The sequence below is a fragment of the Gossypium raimondii genome, chromosome 6, assembly GCF_025698545.1.
Source record: "Gossypium raimondii isolate GPD5lz chromosome 6, ASM2569854v1, whole genome shotgun sequence".
NCBI lineage: Eukaryota > Viridiplantae > Streptophyta > Magnoliopsida > Malvales > Malvaceae > Gossypium > Gossypium raimondii.
In genome coordinates this window covers 53,297,279-53,319,310 of record NC_068570.1, presented here as the reverse complement: position 1 = coordinate 53,319,310, position 22,032 = coordinate 53,297,279, and the positions used below count along the sequence as shown (strand labels likewise).

Sequence of the window (22,032 nt, the reverse complement as noted above, 5' to 3'; positions counted from 1 at the left end):
TTGTAAAAATTAAGTAATGAATATAATTATCATCTTTGAAAATTTATTAATATAATTAAATATAATAATTTAAATATTTCATTTATTAAAAAGTAAAGAGATAATATTTTTAATATTAAGTGATAATTATCTACTTATTCTATTCAACATTTTTTAAGTTTAAAATTCTAAATGAAGTGAAAATTTATTATGGTTATCAAATACATTTAAAAATTAAATATTGAAATTTTAATTTTCAATAAAATAAAATTTTTAATGGTTTATCTAATACATCTTATCTCAATTCTAACTAACTAAAATAAATCTAGAAGATAATCTGCACATTTATATAAAGTAAAACTCGAACTTATGACCTTAAAGTCTTAAGATCTCAAAATTATATATCGTTAGTACATCAAATATTAGTCATATATATTATTTGATAATATATGATAAAAACAAGTCTCCTAATTAGGTTCCATTTTGCCATTTTCCTCTCTTTCAGTCAAATACAACATATAAGGCCATAAAAAGGTCAAGAATATGCAAGTTCACAAGTTGTGGGTATCATATTTTGAACCTTAGCCACCAATTGAAAATAACAACAAATCATCACCTTTTTTTTCTTCAAAAATAATAAAATCTATGCTATTCTCAAATTTTATCTAAAGAAACTGAATAAATAAATAATTTTGCTCGTAATTTTTTTTTAAATCGTCCAAATATATCAAATAATAATTTATATTAAAATTAAAATTTGAATAAATCAAATAAAAATTGTGAGTCTGAAATATTTCTCGATGGTGAAAAGGAATATATACTGATGTTAACAATAAGAAAAGAAAAATAAGAATACACGGATTTTACGTGTAAACCTTTTCGTGAAAAAATCACGGGTAGAGAAAAAGAAATTCACTAATGTTGAAAAATGAATGATACAAGAGGAGTTTTGACTGCATCTATTTAAGAGTTGAAAAACCCTGTTCTAATCAAAGTCAATTAGTAGAAGTATAGTTTTATAATAACTCAACTTGTGCGGTATAGTCCGTACCCCAGGCCTACGGTCTTCAACCTCTTGTCCCCATAGATCCCTTTCTTTTATTGTATTTATTTTTTAACAAGTAACGAAATTTAAGTCACACAATTTTTAATATCTGGTGTGAATTATTTCATACTCACATATGGTTTGTGATATTTGAATATTATTCATAATATATATATTATCAAGTTGTTCATTAGATAGCCGTCACCGAGCTTATCTGATATTTATTTTATACCTTTAATTGTATCAAATAAATCTAATAATATTAATTTAATCCCTTTGTAATTTTTCAAATTGGTACATTTTATTTGTCATATGATTTTGGATATGTTTGAACTTTTTTGAAGACAATAAATTTAATTTATTTATTTTATACAATGCAAGGAAAACAACACATTGATTTGTAAATTTTAGGTTTAAATAAATTATTATTTAATTAATTGATAAATATATTAAGTCTGGTGGATAGATAAAATAAATGGTTGCATAAAATAGGTTTTTTGAAGACAAGAATATTCGAATAAATATTAGTTAAATTCTGATAATGTATTAAGAGTAGTAAATAAAAAAAGGTTAATTTGACGAGACATATTATAAATAAATAATTAATTAAAATTAGAAAGAAAGAAAAGAGAGAGAGAGATTCTGGGAATCAAGCCAAAATCAGGGCCACTCATTTTCATAATGATTTGGAAAATAGTCCAAAAATAACATGATATAATCAGACGGTTCAAGATATGGCCAAAAAGGATCAGGCAGTTGAAGAATACTCAAGTACATATCCATCAAAGCATGCCTGTAGAGTTAGTAATGATGAGCTGTAGAAAGATCCCGTATCATCGTACACGTGTCTTTAGCTATATCACATGATTAACAAATCTATCAAGTACCAATTATTCCCTTCCTGCAGATTCCCTGTTTCCTCGGGAGAATGCAATGATTTTAATAATTTGCTTCCACTTGGCCTTCACTATTTTTTAAATAATTTTAATTAATTATACAATATTAATTGAAAAATAATTATGATATAAAAAACAAGATAAACCATGCCCAAGGTCAATAATTTATGTTTATATTTTTGTTATTCAATTTCAAAAAGTTATAGAATGATTATTGAACTATTAGAAAATTTTCACTTGAGTCGTTGGGTTATTAAGTTATTTTTTCTTTAAAGTTTGGTTAGTGAGCTCCAAGTGATGATTTAACAATCAATACGGTGAATCAATACCCATAAACGAGTAAAAAAATATACTTTAGATCCAAGTCGATCAAATGGTCAAGTCATTGGGTTATTTAGATTTTGATTCGTAAATTCATGACATTCAAAGTTATTTCATGAAAAAAATTTAAATTATAGAAGAGAAATGGAATGAGAACTTTTGATTGGTACTGTAACTGTTATTAAAAACAAAGAATACCGTAACCTAATAATTTAAATGAAAACTTTCGAATAGTTGATAATTTTGTTAACTTTTAAAGTTGAATGACCAAAATGTAAAATTATTAATAGTGACTTGGGTGTAGTTTACCTTAAAAAATACAAATATAACATAAATATTATTATATGGTTAAATTATACTATGAGTCCTTGTACTTTGTGAGCATTGTTGATTTAGTCCATTTGGTCAATTTTAATCTTTTACTTCTCAAATTCTAAAATTTCAATCCTCACCATTTTCAAAATCCAATGCAATAAAAATATTATCATATATTATTATTTCCACATATTAGAAATTAAATATATAACTTTCACAAACTAAATTAACTTGCTAAAGTCACGAGAGGATGGTGCACAAGAGATATTTGTAGTGTTAGTGGTGAGCCATTTGAGCTTTATAGTTATTGAGTTGAGTTAATGGGAGGGTTTGAATTTATTGAGTTTTTTTTTAGAAAAAATAAAAATAAAAATAAAAAATCTCAACTTAAACTTATAGATAAAACACTCATTACAAAACACCAAAAAAACTAAAAGAAATTCCATATTGATGTAATATGTAGTGTTGATATCTTATCATCATCCCATAGCATAGCCATTAGTAGTAGATAATTTCAAGTCCTATTAATGTCGAGTGTTTCACATCATTACTTTTGGCAACAAGTAGACGAAATGGATGGTTCGTAGCTGAGAAATATCCTAATTCTAATTAAATGAAATGTATTAATAAGAAAATCAACACGAATTCCTTTTTTGAAATAGCGGAGTCTTATTGGACAAAAGGACAGACGACTCACCAAACACAGTGGCACATACATTGGAAAAGTAACACAATGCCAAATGAAACAGACACCAAAGCAAACCTAGGTAGAAACGGATAATAATATGACCCTACCAAACAGGGTCTTAACCAAATTCACATCTTTGATCTCTCTCTCTCTCTTTAAGCGACACTGTTTTTTAGTGCATAAGCAAGTAGGAGACCAATAAGGAGCTGACACGAAAGCACTCCTTTTTTATTTTATTTTATTATCCTAGTCACGGCTGCACCTGATCAGAGAGATATATGATGAGTGAAATGACTAAATTGCCAGGACAAGACCCGGCACGGATTTTCCAACCCTGTTGGAAAAGCTGCTCTCCCAGACGGAAGGGCAATGCACCGAGGTAATCTCACCCGTCGATGATGATGATGATGATGATGATGATGGATTGTAGTCGGACGGTGGAGATTGGGTAGAGTTTCCAAGGCGAGTAACGGTGAGAGAAGTGTTCAAGTATTCCCTCACTTGGGTAATTATCCCATCGGTTACGGTCCAAGCGTGAACCCAAGAGATTGAACGGCTGTGATCGCAGCCTTCGACGATGACGGTGGGCCCAAAGGTGGTAACCGAAAGGGGATCAACCTCGAAACAGAAAGAATCGTCGGAAGAAGCACCGGTGAGCAGGCGCATCAAAAACTGGTGAGTCGGGGGACCGTGGAACCACCATTCAAGGTCAGGGGCAAGGATTTTGTGAACAGTTTCGACGTCTCGAGTGTTTAAGGCCTCATAGAGGGCAAGAACCACCTCTTGGTTCTTGTTAGTTTCCTCCACAAGTGGTTCCTGTGTGTTAGCCAGTTCTTGAAAGAGGGAACGAAGCAAGAAGATAGATCGAGAGATGAAAAGATTGAAGAATGTTTGAGAAAATACCAGAAACAACTGGTGAGGATCTGTTATGAGGATGTATGGAGGGTTTATATAGGAAAAAAAGAAAGAGAAAAAGAACTCCACAACTTGGCTTTGATTCTCTACACTCGTTTCTTGTCTTATAATCTACTCCAAAGCTAGGATTATGTGGAAGTATAGGTACACGTGGCAGGGTCAGAGTGGTGATACGGTTGAGTGGGGCCCTACGATGAATTCAAGTTCTCTTCCTATGCGGCTAGGTGGGGACAAAGCCCAGCTGGTCAGGCGAGCGGGCAGGAAACGTGGTCAAGCCAACTTTTGTTGACCCCTCTTAAATTGCCTAATTAAGTTCATTTTACTTTGAATTTGCCAAAAGGGTTTTTATTGGAGGGGAAGTATATGTGATTCAATCAAATTAATCCATTAATTAAAAAGAGTTTAATAAGTGTAAATTGTAACAGACTGTTTAAAAAAGGGTAAATTTTCTAGTTAGTTACTCAACTTTTTAGATAGTTTTCATTTTGAAAATCCTTTCAATTTTATCACTCAACTTTTAAGGAGCTTTCATTTTAGTCACCCAACTTTTGGATCGCTTTCATTTTGGTACAAAAATATATATCTTTTAAGTATTGATTGGGTAAAAAATTAAGGATTAAAGTGAAAATAGTAGAATCTAAAATAATTTTATCAAATTTTACTTATTTACCCTCTTCGGAAGTTCTAAATTTCTTTTTTCTTTAATATTGAAATTTTAAATTTCAAAACATCAAAATCAATTAAATAAATTATTGAAAATTTTTATCCCTCGTGGTGTTAGTTAGTTTATTACTATAATATTGAAATTAATTAATTTAATTAATGTAATCTCCTTATAAAATTCTAAATTTTATTTTACATTTACAAATTAAAATCAACTCACATAACTCATCTTTAATAATTGTCTACAAAACACGACTTTTTTATTATTATGATATTAAATCTTTTATGCTAAGCTAAAAGCAACGAAAATCCTTGCAATTAATTTAATTAATTAATTTTATCTTTCATGCCAAACAAAACTCATAAATTTTATCATTTCTTTACCCAAACGAAGAACAAACATCATTTTTTCCTTTACTTTTAGTTTAGCATGGAAGATTCAAAATTATATAATAAAAGAAATTTAAGTTTTGTAAGCAATTATTAAATATGAACTATTTGAGTTGATTTTGTTAATGGTAATTTGAAAATATAAAATAAAATTTTAGACGGAGATTAAATTAATTAATTTCAATATTATAGTAACAAATCAATTGAAATTATCAAGGAGAAAAAATTTCAATAACTTGTTTAATTTATTTTGATGTTTTGTAATTTAAAATTTTAATATTTTAAAAAATTAGAATTCTCAACAATGAGATAAACAAGTACAATTTGACAACTTTTCTATATTATTCTAGTTTTTACCCTTTTTTCACTTTAATCCTTAGATTTTTTTTTACCCCAATCAATACTTTAAAAAAGATATTTTGGGGGTGACAAAATGAAAGTGTAAACATGTTTTGGTGTGTACAATTAACCTTCATTAAATGTATAACGCTTGGGTGATTAAAATGAAAGCGTCCTTGTAACACCCTTCACCCAGTCCGGTCGCTAGACTTGAGCTGTTATGTTAATTAAGTCCTTTTATTAGCATAATCATATGTATGGACATTAAATTTTAGTTTGAATATGTTGATAAAATTTAAAACACGAAAATCAAATTCTAAACTCTTTTGCCTAGATAAATTGAATTTGGCATATTAAGAAAAAAAAAACTCTTCCAAGTTTTAGTTATTATCTTGTATTTTTTAACATGTTAGATACAAAATTCTGTATGCATGCAAGTACATGCTTGTTCAAAATTTGATTCCACTTCATATCTAAGTTGGAATTTTATGACCAAGTTGATGACTAGTCTAGTATAAGTACTTGATCCACATTATACTTATGCTTTGAGGATTCAATTATAATGTTTTAAAGTCTAAAACTGATTTAGATAATACGTCCGGGATGTCTAATACAATTAATCTTTTATATTTATAATATTATTTAAAATAAAATAATAAAATAAAAGGTATTCGATACACTGCGTCACGAGCAAAATTTAATGGTGTATCGATACTAATTCTAAAATAATTCACACGGCTTTACTAATTTGGTTGTATATTAGTTAAAGGCAATGTAATTTCATGTTCTGGGATAATACTATGTGATTTGAATTGATATAAAAGACCACATACTTATGCTAAATAATTATAACCGGAAATTCAGCTAGTTTATCAAATCTAAACTCATCGAAGAATTCCTCAGGGACTATATCTAACACATGTAATTCAATATTTTTGTCTAAAGCCATCTTAATAAATTTATCAGCAACTTTATTCTTACCTCCTGGAATATGCTTGAAACACCACTGGTCGACAACTTGTAAGCTCAAATGAATTCTTCTTAACAAGGTTGATGGCGGGATTTCCAAGTGATTAGCCTGCGGTGCTTTAACAACCTTCAAGCTATCCGACACACAATGCTTTAATTCTTATAAAAATGGAGAGAGAAAAAGAAATAAAAGTATAAAAGATTTAAGAAACATCCAAAAAATATATATATACATTAATTTTGGGTGAGTGATTATAGAAAAATATAAAAATAAAGAAATAAAATAAATTATATAAGTATGTTTTATTTGGATAGTTAAAATTAATAAAGACAAAGAAAGCATGAGCGAAGCTAGATAACTTTTTACGGGTTGAAATTAAATTGTAATTTTATGATAGTAAAATGTAATTTTAAAGGATTAAATCAAAAGAAAGTAAATGAGAAAAATTGATTATAATAAAAAGATCAATTAATTTTTATAAAATAATTTATTTAAAACTAGTATTTTAACATTTTTATAAAAAAATACTTAAAATTTTCAGTTTTCCTCTTAAATTGGAAGGAAGGGTTTTTACAAAATAATAAAAAAATAAAAAATTACCAAAATGTTATAACGTTTTTTTATTTACCAAAATATATATAATTTTTTTATTTACCAAAATATATAAAAAAAACTGAAAAAAAATCTGACCGATGTGACGGCACCTTGGTCACGCCAATGGCATTGGCGGCACCAAAGGTGCCAAAACCATTGGTGGCACCAATGGTGCCAATGCCATTGGCAGCACCAATGGTGCCATACTGATTGGCGGACTATTCGTATTATAAAACCGAGATCTGTCCAGCTGAAGGGAGAAAAATCAAAAGAAAAAAAGAAGAAGAGTTGCTGCGGAAAAGAAGAGAAAAAGAGAGAAAAAGAAGGTCTTTTTTTAAAAATAATTGATTATATTGTTGTTATTATTTTGTATATTTTGTAATATTTTTTTGTTTTAGTTTAGTTATTAAGATTAATAAAACTCAAAATAATAGTATTAGTTAGTATTATTATTATTATTATTATTATTATTATTATTATTATTATTATTATTATTATTATTATTATTATTATTATTGTTATTGTTGTTGTTGTTGTTGTTGTTGTTAGTATTAAGATGTTATTAATGTATTAAGATGTAACTTAGTAATATTATTGTTAGCAAAAACTAGTATTATTATTATGGTTACTTATTATTTTTATTTACCAAAATAAATTAGTTAGTAAAAAACTAGTATTATTATTATAGTTAGTTAGTTAGTTATTATTTTTAGTAAAATTAATAATTTTAGTGTGTATTATTTTGAGTATAAAATTATTAATATTATTAGTGTGTTAGTTATAAGGATTAGTGGTTAAACGGTTTTCATGTACAAAATTGCATATTGAAACATTAATTTTTTTTAAGTAATTTAGTTACCGTTTGAGAATTTTTATGAGATTTTAATTTTTTTTATAGATTAAATATTAAAGATGGAGCTAAGTTTCTTGTATGCGTTTATTTCGATGGAGTCATCTTGACAACAAGTGTTGGATGTGTATTTGAATGTCGGCAACAAATAGCAATGAGATTTAATAGAAATGTATCGTTCGATGAAATGAAGGCAAGGATTAATGCAAAAATTCATAGGCGTGTGGGAGAATGATATCAAAAATTTTCTACAAGTTTCCAGTTTCGACAAATCCGGTCAAATTCGTCGAAATGGAACTTGTAGACGACGAAGACGTGAAGACAATGGTCGATCTCTACTGTGGGAATGAGAGTGAGAAGAATGCACCGATTCACTTATTTGCTGAGTTCGTCGGTATAGAGCAAAATGAAGATGTTAATGCATCTGATGAAGACGACGGGGCTGAAGAACCGTGGATGGTGGCTCCAATATCATACGTTGATAGTGAATCAACTATGGGTGGGATCGGTATCGACCTGAATATTACACCCGATGTTGACATGGTTGGTGCTGGCGATCATTGGGATGAAGAGGTCGATAGTGACGGTAATCCCGATGTGGACGATGTACCTGATGATATTGACGATGAAGATGTCAACAACGATGAAGGTATTAACGCTTCTTCGGTCGGGGAGCGATGCGTAGACAGATATACAATAATCTGGGCCACACATGTCGCTCATAGACCCCGACGCAGTAGATGTAGTGAGTTTCGGAGTACCACGAAATAGTTCATTCTCACGGGTGGCCGTAACATCCGATGATGATGAGTTATTAATAGGCCAGAGATTCAGCTGTAAAGAAGAGTGCGTATATGCCATTAAACGGTACAACATGAAGATATCGGTGGATTATAAAGTCTTCGTGTCTACTCCGACAATATATGTTAGGGAGTGTTGGAAGGCAACGGAAGGCTGCAATTGGCGGGTACGAGCTGCATTCATTAGAAGTTCTCAGATGTGGGAGATACGAAAATTTGTTGGTCCTCATACATGCACATCAACACGTATGACAGAAGATCATGGAAAACTTGATTCGAAAACTATTTGTACGTGTATCATGCCAATGGTGAAGGACATGCCGACCATTAAAGTTTCGGTACTCATTGCAGAAATGCAAGCACGATTCCAGTATCGAGTCTCATATCGAAAGGCATGGATAGCTAAACAGATGGCGATGGAGCAACTGTATGGGGATTACGATTCGTCGTATAACGAGCTTCAAGGTTGGATAGCTGCTATGCGGGAGTACGTACCGGGAACTGTGATTGAGTTGCAGACAAGTCCATATTACGGCCCGGATGACCAGTTACAGCCGGTAAAAAGGATTTTCCATCAGATGTTCTGGACGTTCGATCCATGTGTGCGGGCATTTCCCCACTGCAAACCACTTGTGTAGGTGAATGAGATCTGGCTGTATGGGAAATATACACAGATACTGCTTCTTACAGTTGCTCAAGACGGTAACAGAAAGGTGCTCCCGATAGCATTTGCTATCGTAGATAAAGAGAACATGGAGTCTTGGGAATTCTTCCTCACAAATCTGCGGAGGTATGTTATTAGGAACGATAACATTTGCATCATCTCCGATAGAGGGAAGGGTTTAATTGCAGCTATTAGGCGTTCCGATGTGCCGTGGAGATCCGTTTACTGCATTTATCACATTACGTCTAACTTCCATAAAGATTATAAGAATGCAGACTGGAAGAGACAAGTCGTGGCAATGGGTAAATGATAACCTTATCTTTTCAATATAAGTTGTAATGTTTGATGTTATCGACTTACTAGAACTTATTTTTCGTTAATACGTATGCAGCGTACGAGTTAGAGCCACATATTTTCCAGCAAAGAATGATCCGACTTGAGAGTGACATGGAGGGGCAAACAAACACATCTTTCCGACAATGGTTGCGCACAATGGAGCCGTGGCAGTGGGCTCAAAGTTTTGACGAGGTCTTTCGTTATGGCCACATGACCACAAACTTAGTCGAGAGGATCAACGTTGTCTTGTTGAAAACACGTCATCTTCCAATTGCATCGGTATTTTCTGTTACTTTCTATAAGCTGGCTACTTTGATGCCAAGAATGGGTCAGCAACAAGTCGACCAGATTCAGGCGGGACATGTGTTTGTCGAACATGTGAGGGATGAAATGGTCGTAAACCATCGGTTGGCGAGGTCAATGAACGTGGAAATATATTTACGACGACTGAAAATGTTTCGAGTTACTGAGAACATCGGTCGTCGACCTAGGTCCTACGGAGTTGATCTTTGGAACAGACGGTGCGAGTGCAAGAAGTTCGAAACACTTCATTATCCCTGTGCGCATGTCGTGTCAGCGTGTGCTAAAGTCAACCTTGATGCTGAACAATATGTCGATGATGTGTACACGCTGGAGCACACATTGCGTGTCTGGGAGAATGAGTTCCCCGTCCTGCCGGACCTATCTACGTGGGAGGTGTCGCCGATCACTTTCGAGCTTCTCCCAGACAGAGGGCTACGGAGGAATCCAAGGGGTCGTCCGCAGTCAAGCAGAATCCGTAATGAGATGGACATTAGGGAGAAATCTGACAGAAAGCGTTGTGGAATATGCAGGTTAAGTGGTTATAGTCGGAATAAATGACCTAACCGAAACTTTCATGTTGGATAGTCGTCGGGATCGGGTCGAAATTGAGCTAATTTTGTAAAATTTTTATGTATATTGTTATAAAAGGTAATTGTATCCAAATTGTATCCAGATTAAGTTATAAATTGTATCCAAATTGTTTCCAGATTAAGTTATAAAATACCATGTGAGCGTTGTGGCATTATTAAGATTATATCAAAAATAGAGGCATTCATAATTCGATTGAGCTTTAATATAATGAAAAAAATAAAATAATGGACATTTATACATAAAATTCAAAAGTAAGCAATAACTAAAATACAAATATTAAATTTATACAAAAAGTGCATTAAACCCCTACAATTGATGGTTCGATGGTGTTGTCCGGGGGGTATACCTACGCGGAGGTCGACACTCACGGCCTGGGCGACGACCAACATCCTCATCGTCCGCAGGTGGGGGCATGGAAAATATAGAGGAAAGGTCATATGGCTCGTTCCCCGGCGACGAACTTGAACCATCATGAGTCCCATAATGCTGCGGATACATGTCGGACGGGCCGGCCATGCCATACTGCGGCCGGGGGGATCCAAACAGTTTAAACTCGTAGGCATATTCGCCCTCTGCGAAGCTCGAATAATATTCACCGCCCACCAAATCTGGACGATATCCATGTGAATCCACATTTGACTGTGATTGTCCGGGATCTGGCTGGGGGTCTTGCTCTGGCTCTGCTAGTTGCGGAGAATAATATGCCATCGGATCCAGATCCATCGGGCTCGCTGCGTTTGATCCCCCAACTTGCTAAACGTACGAGGGGATTACAGTCGATTGCGCTCCAAGTAAATGCGGCTTCCCGCAACTATGGTACCATTGTGTATACTCCAATGATGGTTGTAGGTCGGTAGCCATAACCATTTGAGGAATTCGACATAATCGATCGTTCCACAGTGCGACAAATTTGCGGTGCTTAATTCCCCAGTCCAATTGAACTCTTCCTCTCTTTGTCAAGCCGTGATCATCCCCCAACTGGCACAGCGGATCCGGGATAGGTTGGATGCAGCCAAACTGCCGAAGCACCCGATCGCCGTGATACCACTCGACGACGTTGAAATTTATAATTGGTGTGTTAGTACACCATATGTGGGAATCAACGAGTGCGGACGAGGGTACAACATTTGTAATTCCATGCCTCCGGTATGGCATCCATATAAACTGCATGAGTAATAACATTGTAACGAGTTAGACCGATAACATGTGAGTAAGATATAGAAATAAAATAGATGTTATGAATATTAGAATAGCAGCTTACCCCTTCTCGGGCATGCTGTTCAATCCTCAGTCGGTATATCGGGACATCACACGACTTCCCGATGCCTAGACGGGTCGTCCACCTACAAAAAATAGTATAGGGTTTAGGGTTGGTAACATTACTCAATATATTATGACTACAAATAATGATAATTTATATTTTATCACCTGAGTGGCAGTAGATACAGATAGGGTTGGTAACTAACGCGTGCCAAAAATGGCATCCGATAAAGCACCCATGACTGCAACAGTATGAGGCATCCGCCGATGTCTTTAACTTATGGCTCTGTCGCCGGACAAAGCTCCTGGTACAGCGTTGCTAGAACGGCGGAACCCCAACTATACGACCTAGCAGTGGACAAATCAGCTAGCAGGGGCAAGTACGACAAATGCACACTGTCGCCGTTTGCATCAGGCATGAGTACTGCCCCTATCATATGCATGATGTACGCTCGAGCAACGCACATCAACTCACCTTCAGTGGCGGTCGCTGATAATTATCTAATTTTGGCTTTTAGCCATGTAAATTTTATGCCGGAAAAATATTTATAACCGTCCTCTGGCGACTCTCCCAGGAGTTGATAGCAAACTGTAGCCGGATCAGTGAATGAAGATACTCCCGTTACGGGACTCCCGTCAATTGGGAGCCCAAGCTGCACTGCAACATCCTCCAAGGTCACCGTGCACTCCCCGCACGGAAAATGGAAAGTATGGGTCTCCGGATGCCACCGCTCCACTAATGCAGATAATAAATCAAAGCGCAAGTCGGAGGACCGGATCAATGCTACTGACCCAAATCCGGCTAGCTCCAGGTATGGCATCAATCGTGCATCCGGAGCTATCTTTAAAACACTCACACGGCCCCTTAATACTCGAAACGAGTCCTAATAGTGTTAAATTACAGAAAAATATTACGATAACATAATTTATTTGTATATACTGCGTATATCCTTTTTAAATAAATAGAACTCCTGATTAACAAATAATAAATCATACCGCATTATTAGCCGCATCAGATATGTGTCTAATATCGCTTCGAATCAATCGAGCCATTGCGATGCGATACCTGCAAGTTGAAAAAAAAGTTAGTAAAAAAATCTTACTTCGGCCATTTATTCGTATTTTTTTCTCCGCATTTTATTCCTTTAAAAAATATCATAATTTCTAATTTTATAATTTTACATTATTTCAGTGCATAATGTTTGAAATTTATTAATCTAGTGTGTTATTTAAATTAATTTGGTGTAAAAAAACAAACCCTTACCCCTGCCCTTTGCTCGTATTATTTTCTCGACTTTTATTACTTTAAATAAAAATATATTATTCTCGTGTTTTATTGTTTTAAGTTATTTCAAGACATTTTCTTTGAACTATTTTGTATTAATTATTTCGAATTTTAAAAAGTTAGTAATACACTCTTACTTCGCCATTTGTTCGTATTTTTTCTCCGCATTTTATTACTTTAAAAAATCATAAACTTAGTCTTTTATAATTTTACATTATTTCAAAGCATAATGTTTGAAATTTATTAATTTAGTGTGTTAAGGGGGAATAAAAGAAAATAATAAATAAGGAGGGATTAAAAGGTAATTAGCCACATATTGGTGCCGCCTTTTATTCCCTCCATCACCCTTTTTTTTCCCTCTATTATTTTGGTAAATAAAAAAAAGTTTATAATATTTTGGTATTTTTTTATTTTTTTTGTAATATTTTGGTAAAAAACCCGAAATAAACCCTTTCCCTTGCCCTTTGGTCGTATTATTATTTTCCGATTTTATTACTTTCAATAAAACTATATTATTTTCAGTATTTTATTATTTTATATTATTTTAATACATTTTTTCAATTATTTGTATAAATTATTTCTGAATTTTTAAAAAATTTACTAATACACTCTTACTTGCCATTTGTTCAGTATTTTTATCCATATTTTATTATTTTAAAAATATCGTAAAATATATATGCTAAATAAAATAACAAAATAACTATAATGTACATAACATAAATTTTAAACACACAAATATTACAAAAAATTAAATTTATAAAAAAATTACCTTTTTTTTCTTTTTTTTTCCTTCCTTCCCTCTTCTTCTTCTTTTTTTCTCTTCTCCTTTCCTTTTCTTTCCTTCTTTCTTTCTTTTTTCTTCTCATTTCCTTTTCTTCTTCTTTCTTTCTTTTTTTTCTCTTCTCCTTTCCTTTTCTTTCCTTCTTTTTCTTTCTTTCCTCTCCTTTCTTTCTTTCTTTCTTTCCCTCTCCTTCTGCCCCCCCCACCACCGACCCCCCCTATTATCAACTGGTGCCGCCAATGGTTTTGGCAGCTTTGGTGCCGCCAATGCCATTAGAGTGACCAATGTGCCGTCACATCGGTCAGATTTTTTTTTCAGGTTTTTTTTTTGTTTTTTATATATTTTGGTAAATAAAAAAACTATATATATTTTGGTAAATAAAAAAAAGTTATAACATTTTGGTAATTTTTTATTTTTTATATTATTTTTGTAAAAAACCCAGGAAGGAAGCATGCTTAATTTAGAATGGGCTATTCCAAGTGAATGTGACATTTGGAAAGTAAAGTGTAGGAATCAACATTAGGTAAGATGAAGACAAACTACAATAAACAGCAAATGGAGAATAAAAATGGGCCATTGCTAGATTATAATACTTGCTAGTCCTGCTTTTGGGGACAAACCTTCCTCTTCTCTTCGGTATATCAACCGACTTTAAACCATTTATCCATAAACATTATTTCTTTTTATTAGATGTAAAAATAGTTTAAACATAAAGTTTAATAATTGTATTATAAATAAATAAATAAATAAATAAATAAAATAAGCACATAAATAATAATAAAATAATAAACGATAAATAATTCATCGAAATAATAAGTCACCATTCATATCGACACATTTGAGATCTCCAAATGTTTAGAAGTTCCTTTATTCAATCCGTTTCCTTATTGTTGTATATCTCGTTCGTAAACGTCTTTTTTTTGTTTCCTAAGCCTATAGTGAGTTACAGACAAAGTTCGAAAATGTCAAATATTTGATAATTCCATCATACATAATTGAGTTGTGAAAACTTCTGGATAAGTATCTTACATCTGAACTAAATTTTCTCTGAATAAAGAATCTCTTTTAGTTGCTTTGGAACAATTAAGAGATTCTCTAAAAATCTTAGATGAGTTTACTCATGAACATAAATAAACGAAACAAAAATTTGTTTGTATTTTGGGTCAAAGATGAAACCCCTCGCACAACTTGCCCAATTGTGTGACCCTTGCTACAATCACAGTAGGGTTGGACAAACTCGTAAAATGCAGGCACTGCTTCCCTACCTACCTATCACTGGAATTAAAATGACAGCGACCCTAATTTTGCAAGTTGTGTGACGTTTTTCTGGAACACCCAATTGGTGAACACTGTAAATATCTTTAACCACGTCATCATGTAAGAGTTAGGCAGAAAACTATGAAATTGGCGTACATGTGGATTTCACTATTGGTAATTGCAATAAGTTGATGGGTTGAAAATTATATCTGCATTTAAAGTTAGGATTCAACATTCAATCGGTTCGAATTAAAAATTTTGAGGTAGTCGAGTTGGTGAATCCTATTTAACAACTGAATTCAATTTAGTTGAGTTAACCAATCTTATTATTTATACTTAATATTGCGTTTACATGGACCAATTATTTAACCAATAGACAAAGTACAAGATTGTTTAACTATATAAATAATATAATAGTTTTGTCGTTTGACTTAATGGGTAAACATTTATCAAAATTACGTAGTTTTATCTTTTAACTTAATGGTGTTAACTTTTAATTTTAGAAAAAGTAAACATTTATCAAAACGACATAGTTTTGTCTTTTCTTATTCGGATTTTTGGATAACTCAAATTGTGTGATTCATATTCAAGTTAAATCGAAAATTTTTATTTTTCATTTGAGTTGATCCGAATAACTCGATTAACTCGAACTATTTAATTCAAAATTTAAAATTTTATCGAATTTTTGAATCGAATCGGATTTTACTCACCTTTATTTAAAGCTTTTTTATATTATTTAAAATCTATCTGTTATACATTTAAAAGTAACAATAATCATATTACTAAATTAATATTAGAATAAATATGATAATATATTTATGTGAAATTATTTAGTTTGATCATATCTTTTAAAAGTTGTACTTAAAAATAACATAATATATTATTAATTAATAAAATTATAAATATATAAAATTATTTAATATAATTGCATAAATTAAAAATAATAAAATCCAAGTTTTAATTAAACAAATATAATTTATATATATCATTTTATTTTAAATATGGTACTAACTAAAAATGTTAAAACTAATTTTTTATAATTAATAAAAATAAATGTGTGAGGTTAACCTATCAATATATCAATAATATAATCTATAATGTATAAATTTATTTATTGATTTTTAATTTATATGTCAAAACTCAAAAAAAATAAATATATTTTATAATTGTATGATCTAATTAATTTTGGATCCAACATAAATCTCGACTCGACAAATAGTATGACTCATCTATTTGAGAAATTAAGATTAAAAAAGTTCGATCATTTAAGAATTTTTAAAATAAGTCATCAATGCCTTCGACCACCCAATCAGCGTCAACTTTAACTCAAAAGCTCATAAAAAAAATGATGATATCATCTTCAATCACCCAATCAGCGTCAACTTCATAATCAAACTTAAACATAAATCTCTTCTCACCCATATTTGATATTGTTACCCCCAAATAGGATGCCATATGATAGCTAGTGTATTTTTCATAGATTGGAAATGGACTACACTTGCCGTGAGAAAGCAACCAACATGACGATTCTCGGAAGACGATTTGGACACTTCATTTCCTATGTTAACTTTTCACGATTCTTCCTTATCTTTTCGATGATTAGCATTGTCAGATTCTCTTTCATTTTAATGCATAAAAAAATGACAATAAAAAAGAAGAAGAGATAAACACAAAAAAATAACGTGCTACTGGAACAAACAAGGACGTGGTATTGAAATAGACAATAATTAATTATATCTAGTTAATAGTTGATTCCACATATAGATAATCATACTATTAATGATACATTTATCCTCTTTTATTCCCACTTGATAAGTTGCACCATTTTCCAACCATTAATGATTCATAGCCACTTATCTCTTTTTTAAGTAGCTCAACCAATTTTCTCAACTCAGCCGACTAATTACTGAAATAGAAACTTAAATACACTTTATAACTATGGTGATAAAATGTTGAGCAGCCTATCTTGCCGACCACCCATTGCCTCCGCCAACCCATTGGTAAATATTCAATAAACCCTTTTTCATTTTTAAATAAAAAGATAAATGTGTTTTAATACACTTAAAATTTATTTATTTTTTTATTACAATAATACTAATATCAACTGAGTTAAGACTAAGTCTGTAATATATAGAATATTTTAAATAAATAAATTAATATAAATTTTTATATATACACAATAAAAATGTAATATAAGAAAGAAATTGAAAGATATTATTTAAATATGAAGAGAGCCCTTAATTATGAGTGAATAATACTATTAAAAATATTTTTTTCCCTTAGAGCTTTTTGGACTCATTTTGAATTAAAACAATTTAAAGGATTTTATAATAATTATTCTTAAAAGGCTTATGTTATGATTTAGCCCTGAATTATATATGTTTTCTCAATTTGATACCTAATTTTTGGGTCCTATATCGATACCCAAATTATCATTTTGTTATTGTTTTTGTCCAAAAGTTAATTATTTTTAAAAAAGTGAGACACCCAACCAATAAGAACACGCCATGTAGTGTTCCTTAAAAATTCAAATTTCCAAAAATATAAATAATATCTAACCATATATAAAAATTCAATAAGTATATAAAAATGAAATTTTATTAAATTCAAAATTTTTGTAATATATAAATGATATGGAATAAAATTTATAAGAACATTATATGAACTATAAAAAAATCAATATGAAAATTTTAAAAAATATATAAAATTTTATTAAATTAAAAAAAATCAAAATTTTGAGATAAAATACGATTTTTTTTGAAGGAATCAATTATGTAAATGATCAATAGTCAGCCAAGTTGGTCAAGGGTTTATCAATGGCGAAGGGCATGGGATAAAGTTAGACAGTTAGAGGTCTATTGTCATCCCTACTCGCAATGGCATGGAATATCTCGTAGCACTCACCATAATAACTATAATGCGGGTTTTTTCTTTTTATCGTTTATATTCACTAACAATTAACGTCCGCAGCAATGATGAAACACCAACAATAACCAGACAGCTTGTATATGGTTGGCCATGATAATGACCTGCGCTATTTAACTGTTGTAATAAGTAGCCAAATGGCAACACCACCTACCTTAATTAACAGAAGACTAAAAGTGGCTATTGTCACCCTCCATTACCTCCACAAAGTCATCATCTTTCTCTACTAAATCATTTAATTTCATACGTGTAATGCACATCATAATTTTGATGTGAAACATCGTCACTTACATATCTGATTAATGATTAAAGCCATCATCATCAATGTTTTTTTTTTTTTAATTGCCTTTGTTGTGAAAGAACCACCATTGCTTTTGTTGACACTAGACTTGCAAGAAAATATATTTTTATTAAATATTGCTATAAAATAAAATTTGCTAGTATTTTGAACAATGATACAAGCTCTATGTTTGATTCTACAATGAATGTCTCCCGCACATTATTGGCTTGAAGATGGGAAAGGATCATCAAACATTTCTCGAGATTTTGAGACTTGAGTTTCTTTCGGAACTTAATTAGGGGAAAAGCTTTTCAAACTAATAAGCTATATCTAAACATGTATGAAAATACAATCCTCTAAATATATGAAATGAAATCGAACATGCTTATTAGGAACATACCTGTATCCAGCTGAGTCCAAATAACATAACTAAAAAAAAAGGTTGATAGTGAGGATGAGTAAAAAAAGAAGGGGGGGGGGGGCAAAACAGAACAATAAGGTACATGGAACCATACCACAAGGTGTGACGTGATAGTCTCCTCCCTCGTGAGAATGAAGCACATTTCGTAATCAACTGTTTATCTCTTTGGAAAGCAATAGCACCGAAAGGATTAGTCACAGCAGCCGACAGTTGATACCCTGGTTTCAACAACATAAAAAAATACATGCAACAATATGAAGTTTCAAAGAGTTTGGAAACTGCCCTTGAGCTTTAGATTGCTTCGTAAAGCTAATGCCAAGGTTAGGCATCAAAGTTACAATTTACACTCATAAACTAAATTTGCAGTATCATTTGAAAACTAATGCTGCTAAGAAAAAGATGTCTCCACAACATCGTTGTAGTCCAAATTTTACTTACATATTCACCCCAAAAATGGAAAAGAAATGACGAAGTATGAGAAAATGTGAAATTTATATAATGTATTTCAATTCATTGGTCAATGTCCTCGATTGTGTTTCCTCTCTCTGTGTCATCGATGACGGAGTAGGTGGAATCATAGTTTCATCTTTACCTCCTATAGAAAACTCTTCTTTCACTGTAGAAAGCTGTCGGTCAGGACTATAATATTCCTTTGAAATCATTCTGGGACTTGGAGAATTGGTTGTAAATCTCGTGGTTGGGCTAGAACCGTACCCGGGCGAAGAACTAGGGTCAGAACTAAATCGTCCAATCCCTTGTTCACGAGGTAAAGGTGACATTCGCACCTCGTTACCATTGTTTGTTTGCTTTCTTAAGAACTTATCTTCTACAATATCATAAGAATTGCCGGTGCGTGCTTCCTGAGCAAGGGCACACCAACAACAGCATAGCCATAGCGTGCAATCAGCTACTGCTGGATGACCGAAACAAAACTTGTAAGCTGGCAAATTAAATCTCTTCCTCATTTGAATCCTCCAGAAGCCACCATACAATAAACCAAACAGACAAAGAACAATTCCGGTAAAACCAAGAGCCTCTCTGACAGTCTCATTATCGATATTCACAGCAGCCAAATTGAAAATCCAGAAAGGAGCCATACAAAACAGGAGAAAAGTAGCAATATGTACATACATGTTCCCGAAACCGAGCCTCTCCATGTTCCACCCAAACACACAACAGGTACAAAAAAGAGAAAGATATGCTAGAGAAATGTCATCCCAGATGTCTAGTATCCCTCCACTCCAGAGCGGTCTGCTTTCAACAATTCTCTCTCCCTCGCCAGATGCAAATGAATATCTCCTCTCGAATGATTTTCGTCTTGACTGCTCTAATCTAATTTCACTAGCATCAATCCCCCCCTGTGCTTCCTCGTCCACTTCAGAAACATAATCCTTCCCAAGAGGGCTAACAATGGTGTAAAGACCAGCCAATGCTGGTGCACCTATTGCAAATGACATACATATCCCAACACCAATAGGAGGTCGCTCAGATCTCTTGTATCCCCAGTTCAGACCACAAAGAGCATACTGAGCAAAACAGTTGATATGAAGTAGCACAACAACCACCATCATATGTGCCCACTCATGGGGCTTATAGGTCCCATTCTTACAGTATACCTTTCTGAGTCGGGAAACATCTTCTGGTTTCCATCTACAAAGAAGTACAAGATGGTAAAAACGCTTAGGGTGATGGTACAAACACATGAGAGTAAACAGAGCATTGAGAATTTGATTGTTGACTTCGAACCAGGCATCTCTCTGGGACTTCTTAGGGAGTGCTTTATTCAACATTCCAGTCATGACAAGGAACAGAATAGCACCCGAGATAGCAACAGCCAGGATCCATACAAAAAGGGCCATATTCATAGGGTCCCTAATCCATTCCTTACACATTTTCATGAGAGAAACCCAATCAATCTTTTTAGCAAAAACCCCAGTCAGACGTTCTCGTATCCTATGACCACTTGAAGAAGCCACCAACCGAGAAACCTCATCTCTTTCTTCGGCAAAACGCTTGAAACTAGCAGATGCAGAGCTAAAGTCAAGAAACTTGAATCTACTTGGCGGAGACATAGAGTTCATAAATGGCTTTCTTTGAGGGTTTTCACTGTTTAGAAGCATCTTTTGTGACGATGAAACTTGAAGAGAAATTTGCCCTGTTGTTTTAGTATCACTGGATTCCTCAATTTGCTCTTTCAGATTCCCATTATCACTTGAAGCCATTCTAATATCAAAATCAAACTCTCAATCAAATCCCAGAACTATGCAGACCGAGACAAGTTCATTCGCAATAACTCTTAACGTGTAATTCTAGAATAGAATCGAAAACCAAAAATCATACAATCTGATCTATTATTCAGCAGGTACTATTACTAAAATTGTAGCAAAACAAAGGGAAAGTTAAGGAATCTTCAAAGCTTGATAAACAAAAACAAAAGATTTTCATGAATGTCATATGAACAAAGCTGATGAAGTGTAATTCTAAAATTGAATTGAAAACCAAAGGAACACAACCTAATCTATTATTTTGCAGTTACTAACCCTAAATTGTAGCAAAACAAAAGGGGAAGCATGGAATATTCAAAGCTGAACCAATTACTATGCTAGCCAGGAAGATACGCAAACATCAAAAATCACTAACAGGTCATTATTTTGATAAACAGAAGTTGACCCACATCATAAAATCTAAAATCGAGACCTTCATCTTTTTCTATCAAAATTTATTCTTTAGCATCGCAAGGGTTTCCAGATGTATGAAGAACACCCAGAAAGCTTCCCATTTTCTTTCATTTAAGGGAAAAACAGCAGATAAGTATACATGTATATACTGGGAAAATAAACCCTAACAGGAATCTTAAGAACGTTTAGGGAAGACTGACCTGATCACCTGAAATATGAGGAAAGTGTGAGCAGAAACTTAGGGATTGGGGAAACTGAGAAAGGAGTTCATGAACCGAGCAGTTTAGGGAATTTGTCGTAAAACAGCGTTCACTTTTGCTTTAGTTGCCGCACATGTAACAGATGTACTTTCAGAAAAGGCACCACCACTGCTCGTTTAACCAATCATAAGTCTTACAGGAAAGGATTTCATCAGGAAAAAAAAGTCGTACAGCTGAGGATATTACTTTTGAAAGTTTGAACAAGTGGTCCTGTCTTGATGCGCAT

At 32.7% G+C, this 22,032-nt stretch overlaps 3 protein-coding genes across 4 annotated transcripts; all 3 read right to left on the bottom strand.

Moving 5' to 3' along the window:
• Positions 1-2,967: 2,967 nt before the first annotated feature.
• LOC105772081 (wound-induced protein 1) lies at positions 2,968-4,176 on the bottom strand. The gene has a single exon (XM_012593420.2). It carries the CDS (start codon positions 3,908-3,910, stop codon positions 3,539-3,541), a length of 372 nt encoding a protein of 123 aa, XP_012448874.2. The 5' UTR covers positions 3,911-4,176; the 3' UTR covers positions 2,968-3,538.
• Positions 4,177-11,412: 7,236 nt separating this feature from the next.
• LOC105772080 (serine/threonine-protein phosphatase 7 long form homolog) lies at positions 11,413-12,972 on the bottom strand. The gene is made up of 5 exons (XM_052632076.1): positions 12,916-12,972; positions 12,473-12,803; positions 12,232-12,349; positions 11,921-12,002; positions 11,413-11,823 (listed from the first exon to the last, which is right to left on the bottom strand). The coding sequence occupies exons 1-5, from the start codon at positions 12,970-12,972 to the stop codon at positions 11,413-11,415; spliced, it is 999 nt and encodes a 332-aa protein (XP_052488036.1).
• A 6,166-nt stretch (positions 12,973-19,138) lies between these two features.
• LOC105773621 (uncharacterized) lies at positions 19,139-22,021 on the bottom strand. 2 transcript variants are annotated; one of them, XM_012595655.2, is made up of 2 exons: positions 21,755-22,021; positions 19,139-21,091 (listed from the first exon to the last, which is right to left on the bottom strand). In XM_012595655.2, the coding sequence occupies exon 2, from the start codon at positions 21,088-21,090 to the stop codon at positions 19,360-19,362; it is 1,731 nt and encodes a 576-aa protein (XP_012451109.1). In that variant the 5' UTR covers position 21,091; positions 21,755-22,021; the 3' UTR covers positions 19,139-19,359. The 2 variants fall into 2 exon arrangements, with proteins under 2 accessions (XP_012451109.1, XP_012451107.1); XM_012595653.2 differs by having other exon boundaries at positions 21,747-22,020.
• Between the last annotated feature and the right edge of the window lie 11 nt (positions 22,022-22,032).